The sequence below is a fragment of the Drosophila busckii genome, chromosome 3R (assembly GCF_011750605.1).
Source record: "Drosophila busckii strain San Diego stock center, stock number 13000-0081.31 chromosome 3R, ASM1175060v1, whole genome shotgun sequence".
NCBI classification, from domain to species: Eukaryota; Metazoa; Arthropoda; class Insecta; order Diptera; family Drosophilidae; genus Drosophila; species Drosophila busckii.
The window spans coordinates 2753750-2771477 of NC_046607.1; the positions used below are offsets into that span (position 1 = coordinate 2753750).

A 17728-nucleotide genomic window follows, 5' to 3' on the forward strand; every position below is an offset into this window, starting at 1 on the left:
AACCTGCACAGACTGTTGTATGCTGTATGTGTGGCATCTTGTAAAATATGCATGCAATTTATTTAGATGAAGTCAATGCTCAATGCCCAATGGTTTCTGCTGCTGCTGTTGTTGGCTTCTTGCCAGCCACAGGCTCATTATGAGGCCTGCTGTTGTGGTCGCTTGGGTATTTTGCTATTGCAATTGGCTGTGACTTACCCTTGCAGGGACAGAATCCTTTGCAGGCAATCCGTATGGAAGTCGAATGTATGCAATTGTGATAATCCAATCTGCATAGTGATGAGTAGGTCCTGTTGTCTGCGCCGCACAGGAACGTTGGCTTTGCCACAGGACACGGCTTGCAGTTGCTGGAAAGTTTAGAAAATGGCAAAAAGAAATCAGCAAATGAAAACTCAAACAGCGCGACTGTACATTGAAACAACAACAAACAGTTGATATGCAAAATTAATTTTTATGCTAATCAAGTTGGACTCAGAGCTTTGCTTTGCTGTGCCCTGCTTTGCTTTGCTTTGCTCCTCAGGTGTCACTTGTCTAGTAGCAGCAGTCAGTACTCATATACATAAGTAGCTATGTAGCTGTTTCATCTTTTATTTAAATATTTATTCAATATGCAGCGCACGCACTGCGCAGACCTGTATCATATCACAAGCAAACTGGGAGCAGCTGGTGTGGGTGCTGTTCACCCATGTCAACCTATACACCTCTAACCTGATTTAATAACTTCCGCAAATATTTAAGCAAAGGCCTGAAGGCTGGCGTTTAAATACTTTATGTTAAAACTTTTGCTTATAATGGCGATAGAATTATCGATTAATAAGGATAACAATCAGTGTAGTAAGTGTAGCTCTTTTGAAAATTTATATGTACTTGTTGGAGATTTGGCAACACTGATTCATCGATTTTATAAGCTTCGCTGTTGCAAACTTTGCATTTATCGAATTTAAATAGCAATATTCAACAATTAACAGCGTATTCATTTTAAATTAGCTAATTATCTGTACCAAGTACCATTCAAACCCGTTTCAATGTAATTTTTTTTGGCTTTACATTATATTGTTTGCACAGCGAGTTTTATGCATGTTACTTTTATTACTGTTTGCGTTTCATTTTTAATATACGTAACGAGCAAAAAAAATGTAATGTATAAATAATTAATTTAATTAATTGCGGCAGACACGGCCGCATGTCGCTTGGGCCATTTATTAAAAATGCTTTTCGTTATTGTGTTTTTCATTTATCAGTTGGCCCAGTGAATTTTATTGGCCAACTGGCGAGCAAGCAGCTAATTGACAGTGAAAACCTTTTACCGTTTTTGCGCCCGCCTGCTGCAATATTATTCTATGTGTATTTTTAATCCTCCCTCCTAGGCTCTGCAAATTGAACATGTATTTGCCCAGTGAATTGGGTTTTTGGGGCTTGCAAAATAATAGTAACAGCTGTGATTGCGCTTGTGAAAAATGCACTAATTGGTTAAATTTGTTACGGCTTTAATTGCTGTAAGCGAGCTGCAAACGCTTTTTGAGCAAATTGTCAGCACTTGAACTAATTTGTGGTATAGTTACGTTTGCCAGGCAACGCATAAATATGTTAGAGCTTGACTTGCTACATTCTATTTAGTTATATGTGAAATATACAATGAGTTTGCACTTGCAACAGCTGAAGCAGAAATCACAGAAAAATTTAATGAAATGAAATGAATTTCCGCTTCGTTTGTCAAGCGCTCTAAATTGCCAACTTATTGCTGCCAACTATCGTCTGTGTGTGTGTGCTAATTCCACTTTGGTAGCCAAGATAAACAAATCCAAGGGCATGTGTGTGTCTGTGTGCTTTCTCCTTCAATGCATGCGATTTCGAGTTGCTTTTAATTAAATATGCTGCAGCTTTTATTTACTTGATTTAAAGAACGAAAAACTGAAAATTCAAACGCAAATATCACATGCCACATGCTGCTGCCAAGAGCGTTGGGTCAGTATCTGATTGCGGTGCCTTTGTTCAATTTTTCAATATGCCAAAATTTTGTGAATTTTTATTCAAATATTTACTTTCAATTTTCCAGCCAAGCAATCACATTCACACCCACAGCGTCTGATGGAGCACAGTAAGGGATTTTATATGCCAACAACAACAACAGTGAGGAGAACAATAATAACTACAGCAACAGTTTGCAACTGGCTTTGAGCAGCAACCACTGACACTGACAGCTTCATGTGCATAGTCCCAGCAAGCAGCAGCACATCGGTTGCAAATAAGTGCTAGAGACAAGCGTCCACAACCAAGCTGCACCCGCATCCTCTGACCTACTGAAAACCACAAGCTTTGCTATTATGTTGCCAGCAACAATGCTTCTACATGGGTCACAGCTTTTAGGTCTCTGTGTGGATGCTTCTGAAAGCGTACGCTTCATTTTGGTTTATTACAAGTGCATACCCTGCTCTCTCTCCCTTTCTGTCGCACAATCGCTCACTCCAGCAATCAAATCTTTTGTGTTTGATTTGCCAGCAAATGGAGAGCAACACCAGCAGTCAGTCAGTCTAGCTCAGCAGATAAATTGCGCCCGCTAACTATTGATTTTGTCAGCCCAATTGTCGCACTCTTGCTGTTCTCACAATACACAGCTCACGCTGGCAACACAGTTTCTCGTCTCTTTGGTTGCCTCCTCCTTTCCCTCTGGCTTGCACACAAAGCCTATGCCATTGACATAGTTACTCGCACTCTTCTCTGTGCACAAAAGACAGCGGCAACAGTGAGGGCTGCGCATGAAATACATGTCAAGCAGTATTATAGCTATGACAGCCCATCGTTCTAGATTGAATGTATCGAACCTGTTCATGAATCGAAGGATTTGCTAAATTATTTCGTTTAAATTCAGCGCTCAACGCTCAACCCAGCAACACTTTGAAATTCTTAAACAGGCGCCAGCTCTCACACTTAAGCCATATGCAAGAAAATTAATTTTCCACTCTACAAACTGTCAACAACGGATAAAGAAAACTTTCCAGTAGGCTTTGCCCCCCCTCCCGCTTTATGCTGAACGCCAAGGCAATCGTGCTAGGCAGCGAGCATGAAATTAAACTTTAAAACAAAGCAAAAACAAATAGACAAGCAAACAAAATGTCAAAACACATTTACGAACGCTAACATGGACAGGCGAGAGCCTTTTTGTAGAGGCCTTCGCCGCCGGTCGATAGTCCTAACATGGGTCGCCACCAATTACAAATGTTAATATATATTTAAGCAGCATATCCATGTTGCTCCTTTTTGTTTTTTGTTGTTTGCAATTTTGAAGTTAGACATGCGGAAACAGGCCAACTGGTATCCATGACTATTGGCCATCAACAGTAGCAATCGCTGGCAATTGAACCTTGGCCCAGTGTCGACATTGACTCCATTGCGCCACATACCTGCCGCCCACTTCATGCCCATTTATATATTGTGATCCTTTTGGCCTGCTCGCTGGCACGCTCGCGTGCAAATTCTCAATTTAGGTTGGGGTCGCAGCGATAATGTTGAGCGAGTCAAAGGAGACGACAGCACGCGTCAAAGGGTTGCGTTAAGGAAAATGAATAACGAAGCAAACAGAAATACGACAAGAGAAGTAAAGACGATGACGCAGCACAAGGTAAAGTGGGAAGTGGCAAATGGAAAATGGAATGCGTGCTAAAAATTATATTGTGGAATTTGTTGTACACACGATAAAAACAATTTGTTATTAGCATGCCGGTCATGCAAATCAGTAAGCAAAAGAGCAAAACAGAAATCAAGAGAGAGAGAGAGAGAGAGAGAGGGCAAGGGCCAGAATTTTTTATGTGCTGTCCCGAGTGACCAGCATAACCCTTAACCTTTTATACCGCGAACTGAATGCGAATTTGTTAAATGAAATGTGAGAATTTCCTGTATATGCAAAAAGAAAAATATAAAAACAAGCTACTCACTCCAATTCCTCATCGTCGTCCTGTTGGGTGACCAATGGTTTCTGCTGCTGCTGCTGTTGCTTATCGCCGGCGGCAATGTTGTTTTCATAGAAGACATCATCTTCCTTGGATTCATCATCGTCACCCAAGCTCAGGCTTTTATCTTCTTCGTCGTCGTTGTTATCCTCATTGGCCTGCACAATGCTTTGCATATTGTTGCCGTTCACGTTGTTGTTGTTGTTATTAGCATTGCGGTTGCCATCGCTACTGGTGTCCTCATCATCATTGTTGATGTCTTCAACATCCTGGCTATCGTTATCCTGTTGATTGACACGCCTCTTGGCCTCCTCTTCCAAATATTTAGCCTTGGTGATTATCTCATCACTGTGGGCAGCATTAAACGGGTACGTTAGATGCCAGAGGCCCAGGCGCGGCCAAAACAAAGTTGAAAATGTAATTAGTTTATTAAATTGCCTAACAACAAACAACAACAAACAGCCACCACCAACAATTAGGCAACAACGCCAGCGGGCCGCTTACCGATTTTTGTGCAGTTCCTTCTTCGACACGCAAAGAGCGCTAAACTCATCCTCCAGCAAACAGATTTCGCGCTTCTTACAGTTTAGCGGCCGGCAGAGGTCACCTGTGAACCGAGTACAACGTTAGTTGCAATTAGTTAATTAATAATGAAACAAGAACTTTAGCATTGGGCTAAAAGTTAGTTGGCCAAGAAATCAAGCAGCTGGCAATGACTGTAAAATCCATAAATATTTTAATTGCACTTACTTGAAGGATCGTGTATCCAGCGCTTGTGTTCGCCCACATTTTTGTTGTTCTGGGTGTTTTTGTTTATCTGAAAATAAATAAAAGAACGCTTATATAATTTCTATTGTCTGTGCTGCATGTTTACACTTAATTTTGTAATTTAAATGCAAAAAATGCAAAGGACTCAAATGCTGTTTGCCTGTATCCTGACACATGTCAAATTTTACACACACACACAAGCAAAGTAAGAGTCGACAGAGGCAGAGTGCACTGACGTATGCGTAATGCTCACACGTGTCGTATGCGTTATACGCAAATGTGAACAAGCATGTGTGCCATAAGCTTTGGTTGCGGCTGCACATGAGAAGCCAACAGTTGTTATGCTTAAAGCTTAAATTTGAAATTGTCCTTGGAGCTTGCATGCGCAATTAGTTTCCCCAAAATGCAAGAGAGATTTATTTTAATTTAATTTGATTAAACTGCTCTGATGTAGTTGCTCACAGTCTATGCAACCAGCAGCATGTTAAGCTTGACATGACTATAACATTTACTTTACTGCATGCCAACAAATAACAATAATAATAAAGCCCCACTCCCATCACAAAATTGTGTTGTTGGCTTGACAGCAACTGGCGAGCGGCGCCTGAAAGGCTGCAATGCAAAATTTACAGCTTGACAGCGAGCTCCCCGCTAGAAGCTTGTTATTGTTGCTGTTGCTGTGCTCCAAGTTGCAACTGTTGCTTTAAAAACTTTATTACAGACAAGGCGTTGACCTTATTGAGCACAGGAGCTGGTCACAGTTGGACAACAGTTTCCACGCAGTTGGCACAGCGTAATGCAATAAACTCCAACAGGACGTCGACTCGGGGCAATTTGCATGCGTTAAAATGCAATTTGTGCGCGTTTCCCGGTCACACATCCCTTTGAGACTTTTGCTGCTTCTCTCTCGCTCGCTCTGTGGGTGTGCAGCGTGTGGCTTCAAGCGTTGATTGGCCCGCTCGCGAATCTGGGCAGCGCACCACTTTGTCAGCATTAATTGCAATGCTCGCCGCAGCGTTTGGCCTTATTGTGGTCGCCACGAGATGGCGCCAAACTTTTATCAACTGCAGCAGCTACTTAAATATGCCGTGTGCTATATGAAAGTCTGCAAAGAGCCGCACGCAATTTGGGTCACAGCTGCTCTCGCTGTTGTTGCTGTTGCTGCTGTTGCTGTTACTGTTGCCGCAGGCGTCACAGCAACCGCGTTTGCCAGCGCGCGCATTGTTGGGTTAGAATCTTAATTGCGCTTTTACGTTTATATAGCTGGCAGCCATAGCCAGAGCCATGCCATACAATGCTGCATGCAACACCTCGCTTACCCAGTTGCAGCCGCAGCTTTAACAGCAGCTGTGCAGTTTGCCAGGCTAAGCGGCAGTTTAACCTCTTTGCCAGATTTTTGACTATTTAAGTGGCTTGGCTCTTATTAAAGGCCATTTAATTGCCCAACTCACTTGCCTCTTGGCTGTGGGGCACTTGCCGCAGAGGCATGGCGCCTGCCAAGTACCCGAGACTCCACGCAACTTGACCTTAATTCGTTAGCCGCCTTGCTCAGCAGCTGGCAAATATTTCTGCACAAAAAGGAAAAATAATAATAAAAAAATGAAATGAAAATAAGTACTTACTACCAAACGTCATTTTGTTGCAACTGTGCAGCACTCTGGCAATCTGTCAAGCTTTAAATTAAATTTACGACTTTGTTTTCGTTGCGGCTTTCTTTCATCTTTTCTGCATTCTCTGGCAGTTTTCTCTGCTGTTTTTCTCTTATAAGAATAACAAACCCAACCAAGCAATCAACTCGAGCAGGTGGTGGGTGGCGCTACGCGCACTGAATAATAACTTTGATTGCTAAATTTAAATATTTTCTTTATATATAGTATATGAAAAGTAATTTTCGCTAACTAATGACAATGTGCCGCGTTCGCATTATATTTTGCCATTAGTGTCAAAATCAATAAATTAGATATTTAGAATAATTAACCTTGCCAGTCATCAACAAAATGTATATATTATATAATCAGCTAAGTACAGTGAACAATTTTAAATTAGAATTAACAGTTATATTTGATTTACTATATTTTTAATTGACAATGCATTTGTGCAAATGATATTTGAATATGAAGCGCATCTAATTTACGAGCGTCCACTGTACTTTAAATAGAGCGCAGTATATACGAAAATAATGCACAATGCAGTAGAAAATGCTGTAAATTATGCAGTTGGCCATTGAATGAATGCCAATGATGCAATGTGCTCGTTTTGTTCGCTCAACAAAATGTTGCGGCAATCAGTAAAATATGTGGCAACCATAAACGCTGCCACACAGACACGCTCACAGACACAGACACAGGCAAAAGCTGCATTAGTGAGAAAATATTGCGGCTATGTCAGGCTTGTATTGCAATTAGGGTGAGCCGAGAATACCATAGAAAACTATTGATGGAGTTAATGCCCAGCCAACTGACCAAAAGACCAACTGACTGACTGCCTGGCTGATTTATAAATTATGCAATGCGCTTTAAAAATGCATTAGTTGGTCAGGAAACTTTAGTGCCGTTCGTGTTGCAGCATCCCAAATATCAGCTCTTCGGCAAACCAGCGGCAATTTAGTGGCCACACTTACAGACAGCCTTGTGGGCTAGTAAATTGCCGAATTTCATGCTGAGAAATGGTAAATCAATTTTTATAACAGGCACAACAGACAGCTCTAAGCAGCATGTCCTGCCCCCAACTGACAGCTCAAGCCACATTTCCTGACAGTAATGCCGGGACTCTCTCATTCTCGCAGCATGAGGCCTTAGTAAATCCATCAATATAACGTTATGTTGCACTTTGACTTTGGTTGCGCCTCCTGAGAGGTGCTCAAGCCCGAAAAGTTTCTGATATGACCACAGCGCAAATCTGCAGGAAATTACATTCTTTGCGACTGTCTGCAATGCAGGAAGTCGCACAGGATGCAGCTGGGCCAAACTAGTTTACGAATAGAAATTGCTGTCAAATGTCAAGTGCACACGGGGCTTAGGCTCAAAGTTGAAGGCGTAAAGAGGGCGTGTCACTTTACGCTCATTAAGCTTGTTACATAACAATTAAATTGTTAATTCAATTAGCGCAACGTCAACTTTGATGGGCATGAATTTATATAACCCAAACAGCAGGCAGAGAGAGTGAGCGAAAGGGAGAGACAACAACAATGGCAAATTTGTAAGTGCACAGTGTAAATATTTGCCTCATAAGCAATAAAACACATGACATGTCCTGCAGAAAAATAAACATGCCACGTGCAACGTGCTACATGCTGCATGCAAGCAAGCGAGCGAGCGAGCAAGTGCTCTACTCTGGCGCTTATTGTTTTGTAGGCGTGTCGCCTGGCGCGCTATATGTTCATGCATCATAAATGCAATTGCCGGAGGTATGTGTGTGTGAAGCTTGGCAGGTGCCAGAGCCAGAGCCAGAGCCAGAGTCGGAGCTGGAGCTGCAGCTGGAGCGTACTGCAGTCATAAAACATTTGAAACAACAACCGCAACAAATTGCAACAGGCAACACAACTACAGCCTGCAACACTAAACAGTCGCATGTTAACCAATGTGGGCAAAAATACGATTACTGCATTCATATTCTGTTGAAATTTGTATTTATAAACATGAGCAAATGCGAAACACAACTAAAACCACAATGGGCAATGCTCCACCGACTTGCTTTCGGTTGGCTGGCCATCTGATTGTGATGCTTTATGTTGTGGCATATGCAACTGTGTGTCTGTTCCTGCCACAGATTAGAGCTGCTTTATGGCGGAAGCAAAGCAGACGTTGCCACGGGGCCCTTGAGCTTAGCAAAAAACTGTAAATGGGATTGTAAAGTAAGCTGACTGTATTTGATTCTATGGCCAGATTAATGCTGAACCAACAATCTTTTCTCTCTGATAAACTTAAATATTATTCTGACTTACAGTCAAGCGCTTGCCATACGCATTTCAATTAACGTTGTCAAGCTGCAGTCAATAAAGAGCCAAGGTTATAACTATTTTAAGCACTTTTTTCAAGCATAGGCATAGATTCAATTTGAAAGGTTCTTTTTGACCATGCAGAACAGTTTTTTGTGCCGATATATATATACGATATATATACACATAACCAAAGAAGTATACTAAGAGAAACTCTGCTAAAAATGATTATTAATTGAGCAGGCTGTTGCCCCAGTCAGTTAGCTAAAAGCGCATAAATAAAGTAAAAGTTTGAAGCTTTATTCACACTCGTTGCACCCGACAAACATAAATTTTATAATTAGCCATAATGCTTGACCAGGCTTTAACTGCATGCGCTGCAGTTTGTATTGAATCTAGCAATCCACTTTTCATGCCACACCCAGACAAAACCGTAGCAGCAACTGCAAAAAGCTTTTAGCTTTCAACTATGAGCACACACTCACACTTAAACCACACCCACAATCGCCTTTGAATAGAGCGTTAAATGGTGTCTGCCTTCAATAATTTCGTGCATGCCACGCCCACAGGTCATGCAAGCCAAGCAGTGGCAATTGGCGTGCATTTGCGAGAATTGAATAGTTCAATCAATTAGTTAATTGCACTGCTGCCAAAGCGTCTTTTCCAAATGAACTTTGAAGCACAAATCGAGGCACTTAGCAGCAATCATTAACAGGGCGAGACCAGTGAGTCCGGCAAACCAGCGCAGTTACGTGTCAGCAAACTCAAGAGCTGTTAATGGCTTCGACTGGCCAAAACTGAGTGCCCATGAGAGAGCCAGTGGCAGACATTGACTGGCAAACGTAGACTGTGTGGTTGCGTTACTTTGGCAGCTGACATTAAAACGCTTTAGTTAAAGCTAGCATACAAAACAGCGCAGCAGCTACGCAGATACGATTTGAGTGTATGTGTGTGTGTGTGTGAGAGATGTATGGAAGGCAAGTCGTTTGCACAGCAAACAAAAATTTGTCACGCTAAACACAAAGCCCAAAATGAAGCAGTGGAAAAATGGAGTTTTTCCAAGTTTCTGCAAGCGCACACAGTACAGCAAAAGGTGGAAATGTTGAAGGGGCGTGCAAGTAAAAACTTTGCAAATTGCAGCTCATCGCTCTCGTTGCCTGCCTGCTGCTGTTATAGAAAATAAAAGCCAGGCAAAGCAAAAAATCATGCTTGCTTTTTATTAGAAGCCATTCAGGAGCCATACACACACTCTCGCTCACACAGACACACACAGAGCTGTACAAATATAACGGCAGCACCCCGGAAGTTGGCTGTCACTTGTCGTTGGTCGCTTGCCGTTTGTCGTTTGTCGCTTTCCTATTCGTGTTGCTGTTGCTGTCTGTTGCCGATTGCTGCTGCTGATGAGAAATGACAGGCAATAATGCTGGCAGCTATGCTCCATCTGCATTTATCATAACTGTGCCCTGCTATTTGCCCTGCTGCTGTCTCTCTGCTCTGCTTCTATTTGTTGCTGTTTGCATTTCGTTTAGCTCCAGCGTTTACACTTTTGACTTGCTTTGCTACAAACTCAGGCCTACTTAAAAGCTCAACCTGATGCTGTTTATTGTGCCGCATCTGAAGAGCGCCCATCAGTTTTAAAGTCTAACTAGGTTGGCATGCATCACTTTAATAAACAAATAGCTTGTTGTAACTGACACTCTCTATTAATTTTCTATTGACATTTTGTTACCGCATATCTGTCATACTCGGCTGTCATCAAATTTATAATTATACGAGCTGTTTTAATATTTGAACAGCTTAATTGCAATGCATATTTGAACGGTGTTAATTCGCATAAAATGAAATAATTATGTTTATTGCAAATTATTATATTAAAGTTGCTTAAATCATATAATGAAAATCACACAATGCAAATGAATTCAATTAAGTTTCGTCAATAATTTAATTGATTACAGAAAAAAGCGCCTTGTCATTCAGTTAATATGACTAATGAAAACCAATTTGCCATGAGCAGCACTGTGCTTAATTAATGTAACTGGGGTTGAGTGTTCAGTGGGCTATATAATTTCATAGCACTCGAAGTAATATAATTAAATACAAATACAATACAGTACTGCTCTCAATTTGTTGCAAGCTTCATATTTTATAAGCTCTGTTAAGTACACATTTTTTCGCTTACTTATCTCGCTTTATAATTTATACGCATTACGCATACGCACTGTGCGGTTACATACAAACTTGTTCTATGTAATGAGATGCTTGAAATGCAAATACGCACATTAATGCACAAAAGATTTATATATAATAGCATGAGAATATCTTATGATATATAGCACATGTCCTTGGGCTTTTTTTTCTGAATACAAGCATTAGAAATGCATTAGATGAAAGCGTTTGATAGTAGTTATGCTCTTATGCACTACAGCTACAATCAAAATTTGACAAAACATTTGCTATGATGATTAGATAATTGTTACAATAAACAAAATAGACATTAATATTATTTGTGCTGTCAGAACAAATAGCAATCCAACCATGTATAACCATGTTCCATTTACAAAAACATTGTACAATGTTTGATTTATCTGTCTATGTTTGCTTTTGTGTTTGTCATTTGAAATGTAGACATATGTTGCTGTCGAGATGATTGTGATTGTGACTTTTAACAGCGCGAGCTGCTGCTGCTTTCAGCATTTTGGCAACATTGTTAATGAACTTTTAATGACTTTTTGTTAGTGCCAGTCTACACAAAAATAAGTTTACGCTTGTATCTAGAGTACACAAGCAACACACAGAGGCGAGTTGAATAGAAAGCGCACAGATTTTGTGTAGTGAGCAACTTTTTTGTAGAACATTTAACGCTCATTGAAACAGGCGGAAAATCTAAAGTAAACTTTTGATAAACGCAAATACATATACAAACATGCATGTACTGACAGTACCGCCCACATGGGCGTACATTGTCAGCAGCATGTAACAGCATCTGCATCAGCAACATCAACATTGGCAGCTGCAGTAACAACAACAACAACAACAGCAACTTGTTTATATGCCACACCTTTAGCAAGTGTGTTTGTGTTTGTGCAACAATGTGTTGGTGTGCCTGCATCTCCTACTGATTAGGAATTCAACTGGAATGCATAAATTGCTGCCGCAACAATACAAAGCACATCAACAACAGTTGATATGTACTGAAAACTAGACGTAACTCGGTACTATCTGGTGCATGCAATTCCAAGAAATTTCATGATATATTGTTTTCACTGTATGATTTAGATATCAAATTAACAGCATGTTTACAATTTGTGTACTATAAACATACTGCAAATTTAGATTAGCCATTATAAGCCGAAGCTGTTGATAAACAGTTGCGACCACATTACCACAAATTTATAGCAGCGTGCCACTTTTTGGCATTGATAAGCTGAACCGCAAGCTGTAGATAATATATTCTTATCTGACATATTAAAACGCCTAGGATTTCAAAAAATAAACACAGACGCGCCAGACCAGTGTCAGTGTTGGGAAGGTACGCACGCATTTGCGATCAGCTGTTGCTGTCGATCAGCAATCAGCTGTTTACTTTCGCTTTCAATTGGCAATTAAAATTCTATTTATTTTTGCAGTTTGAGCATATTATTAAAATGAGCAAAGCCGAGTGGGAAAATAATGAGGAAATTAAAATATTCCGGGAATATCTGCGCATTCCGACAGTGCACCCAAGCATAGATTACAGTAAGTTTTTATGATGCTTTAACGATAGCGATAAGGAATTGCTTTGCTAATCGTAAACAATTTACAGCCGCCTGCGTTGATTTTCTCAAGCGTCAAGCTGCAAGTATTGGTCTGCCCGTGGAAGTTGTATATCCCGTTAATGAAGCCAATCCTGTTGTGGTCATGAAGTGGCTGGGCAAGCAGCCCGAGCTACCTTCTATTATTCTCAATTCACACACGGATGTTGTGCCCGTCTTCGCTGACAAGTGGACCCATAAACCATTTAGCGCTGATATGGATGACGAAGGTCGCATTTACGCGCGTGGCTCCCAGGACATGAAGTGTGTAGGCACTCAATACCTAGCTGCAGTTCGTGCTCTGAAAGCCAGCGGCTATCAGCCCAAGCGTACTGTATATCTTAGCTTTGTGCCCGATGAGGAGGTTGGCGGTGTTTTGGGCATGCGCGAGATGGTAAGACAAGACTACTTCAAGAGTCTCCATGTTGGTTTCAGCTTTGATGAAGGCATCACTAGTGCGGATGAGTCCTACTCCATTTACTATGCTGAGCGTACGCTTTGGCGTAAGTTGTTGCTCCTATTGTACTCTGACTTGTACTTTAAACTTTTTGTATTCGTTTAGATTTGCATTTCAAAATCAGCGGCACTGCAGGCCATGGCTCTTTGCTGCTACCCAACACGGCTGGCGAGAAGCTTCATTATGTTGTTAACAAGATGATGGAATTCCGTGCTACACAATTAAAGCGACTTAATGAGGATTCCAGCATTGATATAGGTGATGTGACCACAGTCAATCTCACTCAGCTGCGTGGCGGTGTGCAAAGTAATGTGGTGCCTCCACTACTTGAGGTAGTCTTTGACATTCGCTTTGCCGTCACTGTGGATATACCAGCATTTGAGAAGCAAATTCGTGACTGGTGCGAGGAAGCTGGCGGTGGCATTGAACTTTACTTCGAAATGAAGAACCCATTTGTTGAGCCAACTAAAATTGATGACTCAAATCCATTTTGGGTCGCCTTCAAAAAAACTTTGGATGAACTGTAAGCTTGAAGCGCAACGTATTTTTGCTTTACTAATGTATGTTTCATTTTGCAGTGGTCTTAAGACTCGTGCTCGAGTTTTCCCTGGTGCTACTGATAGCAGATTCATTCGCCATATAGGCATTCCAGCCTTGGGCTTTTCGCCCATCAACAATACTCCAATATTGCTGCATGATCATGATGAATTTCTGCGTGCCGACACCTATCTTCACGGCATCGAGGTCTACAAGAAACTTATACCTGCTGTGGCTAATGCTTGAGCACTACGTGATCCCGTAATCTTATAGCAATAAAACTTATGCATTTAATAAAAGTAAAGTTGTAAACAAGTGGACAGGTTAAAGTTGGGCGACACCAACATATAAATACACTTTGACTAGGGGATCGCAACAAACACACGCATGTATATCGTTTTTTTCGATTGGCGGGGGAGGGGGAGAAATAAAAAAAAATTAATAAAAGCCGTAGTGTCCTGTATAGGAAGCACCGTTACATACCAAATTTGTGCTCTAGCTCTGTTAGTTGCTGAGGAAACACCACTCATACGACGGCAGACGACATGGCTATACGACTCAGCTCGTCCGAGCTGATCAAGATATATATACTTTATGGGGTCTTGCACGCGTCCTTCTCCCTGTTACATACATTTTGAGCAACTTCATAATACTTTTCCATTTTTTACAAAAATGTCAAAGTGTATAAAAATATACAATATGTAAATAAGATAAGAGCAAGGCATATCAGTAGTAAAGAATGTATTTAAGCATTCAAGAGTTGGTAATGCTGATCAGTCCGAAGCAACCGCTGAGACAAGCCAGATTTGAATTTTCTCTGAGTGAAAATGAGCATAATGGAGTGGGAAAATGACAGCGAGATTCAAATCTTTCGCGAATATCTGCGCATTCCAACAGTGCACCCAAATATTGACTACAGTAAGTATTGAGGGCATAGAGTTAATGTTATCATTAACATCATTAGTTTTACAGCTGCTTGTGTAGAATTTCTTAAGCGCCAAGCTGCTAGCATTGGTTTGCCTGTAGATGTTGTGTATCCTGTTAATGATGCCAATCCTGTTGTGGTTATGAAGTGGCTGGGCAAGCAGCCCGAGCTGCCTTCTATTGTTCTCAACTCACACACGGATGTCGTACCTGTCTTTCCTGACATGTGGACCCATGAACCATTCAGCGCTGATATGGATGATGAAGGTCGCATTTACGCGCGTGGCGCCCAGGACATGAAGTGTGTAGGCACTCAATATCTGGCAGCAGTTCGCGCTCTCAAAGCGAGTGGATATCAGCCCAAGAGAACTGTGTATCTGACCTTTGTGCCTGATGAGGAAGTTGGCGGTGTTTTGGGCATGCTTGAGCTAGTAAAGCAAGATTACTTCAAGAGTCTGAATGTGGGCTTTAGCTTTGATGAAGCCATAACCAGTGAGGATGAGGCCTACTCCATTTATTATGGAGAGCGTACTTTGTGGCGTAAGTTAATCATTTTGTGAATTATGCTTAGCATAATAAGTTGAATACATTTTTCGCTAAGATCTTAAATTCAAGATCAGCGGCACTGCAGGTCATGGTTCATTGCTGTTGCCCAATACTGCTGGCGTTAAGCTGCAATATATTTTAAACAAGATGATGGAATTTGGTGCATCTCAAATTAAAATACTTGAGCAGAACTCGAACATGGATGTTGGCGATGTGACAACTGTGAACTTGACTAAACTCAGCGGTGGTGTGCAGAGCAATGTTGTGCCGCCTTTGCTGGAGTTGGTATTTGATATTCGCATTGCCATCACTGTGGATTTAGCTGCGTTCGAGCAACAGATTCGCGACTGGTGCGAGGAGGCAGGCGGTGGCATTGAGCTTGAGTTCGAAAGAAAGAATCCATTTATAGCGCCAACCAAAATCGATGCAAGCAATCCGTTTTGGGTAGCTTACAAGAAAACATTGGATGATCTGTAAGTTGCAATGGCAATAACTATGAGTATAACAATTAAATTCCATTTCATTTGACAGAGGACTTAAGACTAGAATACAAGTTTGCCCTGGTGCTACTGATAGTCGCTTCATACGACAGTTGGGTGTGCCAGCCTTGGGCTTTTCGCCTATTAACCGCACACCTATTCTGATTCATGACCATGATGAATTCCTGCGTGCAGATACTTATCTTGAAGGCATTCAAATCTTTAAAAAACTCATATCAGCTGTAGCTAATGTTTAATCAAACATTTGATAAGAAAATAATAAAGCATTTAAAATTTCTGGTAACTTTACACCAGTCTAATAATTAAATTTACAGACTGACAGCAAGTCCGAAATTTGAATACATTTGCAATTTGAAATTGAATACCATAGCTGAACGACCCAGTGCGTGTAAGTTTCTTTTAATTTAAGTGCTGCTAAAAAGAAGACCGCAATATAAAATGCATACATATATAATGCAGCTAATTGTGGTTGCTTATTAGGTTGCATATTAAATCTAATTAAATACAGATAACATAGAAAGCAAACAACAACAAGAGAAGCAGTAGGCAGTATAAAAATGCCACGCAAATTAAAAATAAAGCCATTTAACGCTTGGGCCTAGCAAGGACATAACAAAATGGGCAAACATGATTGGGAAAACAATGAGGAGATTCAAATATTTCGTGAATATTTGCGTATACCAAGTGTACATCCAAACGTAGATTACAGTACGTATAAACAACATAAAATGTAATTTATTTTATTATTTGCATTTTACAGCTGCTTGTGTGGACTTTCTTAAGCGCCAGGCAACAAGGCTGAATCTGTCGCTGGAGATAATTTATCCTAACAAGGAGTCAAATCCATGTGTGCTAATGAAATGGCAAGGCCAGCAGCCTGAGCTGCCTGCCATACTGCTCAACTCTCACATGGATGTTGTGCCCGTATTTGCAGACAAGTGGACACATGATCCCTTCGCCGCTCATATGGATGAAGAGGGACGCATATACGCAAGAGGCGCGCAGGATATGAAGTGCGTGAGTACGCAGTACCTAGGCGCAATTCGAGCTCTGAAGGCGGCAGGCTTCCAGCCAAGGCGCACTTTATACCTCAGTTTTGTACCTGAGGAGGAGGCGGGTCCAAATCCCGGAATGCTTGAGCTGGTGCAGGCGGACTACATGCATAAGCTTAATATTGGTTTCAGTCTTGACGAAGGCATAAGCAGCGAGAATGAAATTTACAATGTTTTTTATGCAGAGCGCACTTTGTGGCGTAAGTGACGCACATCATTTAAAGTAAAAGTAAAAGAAACGCATATTGTTAATTGCAGATGTCAGATTTAAGATCAGTGGCACCTCCGGTCATGGCTCACTGTTGTTATCTCACACGGCTGGCGAGAAACTTAATTATCTGCTAGCCAAGTTAATGGAATTTCGAGCTGCGCAGGTTAAACTGCTTGAGGGAAACTCCAGCTTGACTATTGGCGATGTGACGACTGTTAATCTTACACAAGTGTGTGGTGGAGTGCAAAGCAATGTCGTGCCACCTTTGCTGGAGCTTGGCGTTGATATACGCATTGCAGTTACAATGGATATAGCTGCGTTTGAAAAACAAATTCGCCAGTGGTGCGAGGAAGCAGGCAGTGGCATTGAATTTATATTTGAAACGAAGGATGAATTTGTGCCGCCAACAAAAGTCGACGCAACGAATCCTTATTGGCTGACCTTCAAGCAAAGTTTAGATGAACTGTAAGCTGCCAATTACGGATAGATTTTGCCCTTTCTAATTCTGTTTTCTACAGTGGTTTAAAAATACGATTGCTCGTATTCACCGGAGCAACTGATAGTCGCTTTATACGTCAGGTGGGCATACCAGCCTTGGGCTTTTCACCAATCAACAATACGCCCGTATTGCTCCATGATCATAATGAATATCTACGGGCAGATACTTATCTGCAAGGCATTCAGACTTATAAGAAAATCATCAGCAGTCTAGCAAACTGTTAGCTTTGAATATTAAATATATGATATATAATGTAATATTCAATATAATCAATGGTTTATCAAATCTATTATTATTGTCAGCACCTAAATGTTGTTTTAATTTAATTGTAATTAGATAACGTTTATGGTTAAAGGTCGTTGCAAACACATGAATAAAATTAGGATAAATATATCTATATAGATAACGATATTAATATATTTATATATACATTTAATAATAGTATAGGTATAGTTCGATGTTGTTCACTGCAAATTAAACTACAAGAGAACTGTGACTAACTGTCATATATTTATTGCGGTCAGATTCTGATAGTTAGCGATAATGGTATTCCCAAAAA

The 17728-nt window shown here is 40.9% G+C and overlaps 4 protein-coding genes across 5 annotated transcripts in view; 3 read left to right on the plus strand and 1 right to left on the minus strand.

The window, feature by feature from the left end:
• LOC108603611 (proteoglycan Cow) overlaps window positions 1-17728 on the minus strand; it is a 32790-nt gene that overhangs the window by 4203 nt on the left and 10859 nt on the right. For both annotated transcript variants that reach the window (XM_017992559.2, XM_017992560.2), the window contains exons 2-5: window positions 4698-4764; window positions 4452-4554; window positions 3933-4295; window positions 199-347 (exon numbers count right to left, since the gene is read on the minus strand). In XM_017992559.2, the coding sequence (XP_017848048.1) occupies window positions 199-347; window positions 3933-4295; window positions 4452-4554; window positions 4698-4764 (682 nt within the window). The remainder of the gene's footprint in view (window positions 1-198; window positions 348-3932; window positions 4296-4451; window positions 4555-4697; window positions 4765-17728) is intronic.
• On the plus strand, window positions 12137-13752 carry LOC108603613 (aminoacylase-1-like). The gene is made up of 5 exons (XM_017992562.1): window positions 12137-12181; window positions 12279-12387; window positions 12455-12946; window positions 13006-13423; window positions 13479-13752. Exons 2-5 carry the CDS (start codon window positions 12297-12299, stop codon window positions 13681-13683), a joined length of 1206 nt encoding a protein of 401 aa, XP_017848051.1. The 5' UTR covers window positions 12137-12181; window positions 12279-12296; the 3' UTR covers window positions 13684-13752.
• Window positions 14205-15693, plus strand: LOC108603612 (aminoacylase-1-like). The gene is made up of 4 exons (XM_017992561.2): window positions 14205-14355; window positions 14410-14901; window positions 14963-15380; window positions 15439-15693. The coding sequence occupies exons 1-4, from the start codon at window positions 14265-14267 to the stop codon at window positions 15641-15643; spliced, it is 1206 nt and encodes a 401-aa protein (XP_017848050.1). The 5' UTR covers window positions 14205-14264; the 3' UTR covers window positions 15644-15693.
• LOC108601235 (aminoacylase-1-like) lies at window positions 16012-17393 on the plus strand. The gene is made up of 4 exons (XM_017989134.1): window positions 16012-16115; window positions 16168-16659; window positions 16718-17135; window positions 17189-17393. The coding sequence occupies exons 1-4, from the start codon at window positions 16025-16027 to the stop codon at window positions 17391-17393; spliced, it is 1206 nt and encodes a 401-aa protein (XP_017844623.1). The 5' UTR covers window positions 16012-16024.

Bases quoted from the DNA above. Each gene is read 5' to 3' on its own strand.
- LOC108603613 (XM_017992562.1), top strand. From the start codon at position 12,297: ATGAGCAAAGCCGAGTGGGAAAATAATGAGGAAATTAAAATATTCCGG. The intron at 12,947-13,005 runs GTAAGTTGTTGC...GTATTCGTTTAG, and splicing joins TGCTGAGCGTACGCTTTGGC to ATTTGCATTTCAAAATCAGC. The intron at 13,424-13,478 runs GTAAGCTTGAAG...TTCATTTTGCAG, and splicing joins AAAAAAACTTTGGATGAACT to TGGTCTTAAGACTCGTGCTC.
- LOC108601235 (XM_017989134.1), top strand. From the start codon at position 16,025: ATGGGCAAACATGATTGGGAAAACAATGAGGAGATTCAAATATTTCGT. The intron at 16,116-16,167 runs GTACGTATAAAC...TGCATTTTACAG, and splicing joins ACATCCAAACGTAGATTACA to CTGCTTGTGTGGACTTTCTT. The intron at 16,660-16,717 runs GTAAGTGACGCA...TGTTAATTGCAG, and splicing joins TGCAGAGCGCACTTTGTGGC to ATGTCAGATTTAAGATCAGT.
- LOC108603612 (XM_017992561.2), top strand. From the start codon at position 14,265: ATGAGCATAATGGAGTGGGAAAATGACAGCGAGATTCAAATCTTTCGC. The intron at 14,902-14,962 runs GTAAGTTAATCA...TTTTTCGCTAAG, and splicing joins TGGAGAGCGTACTTTGTGGC to ATCTTAAATTCAAGATCAGC. The intron at 15,381-15,438 runs GTAAGTTGCAAT...TTCATTTGACAG, and splicing joins AAGAAAACATTGGATGATCT to AGGACTTAAGACTAGAATAC.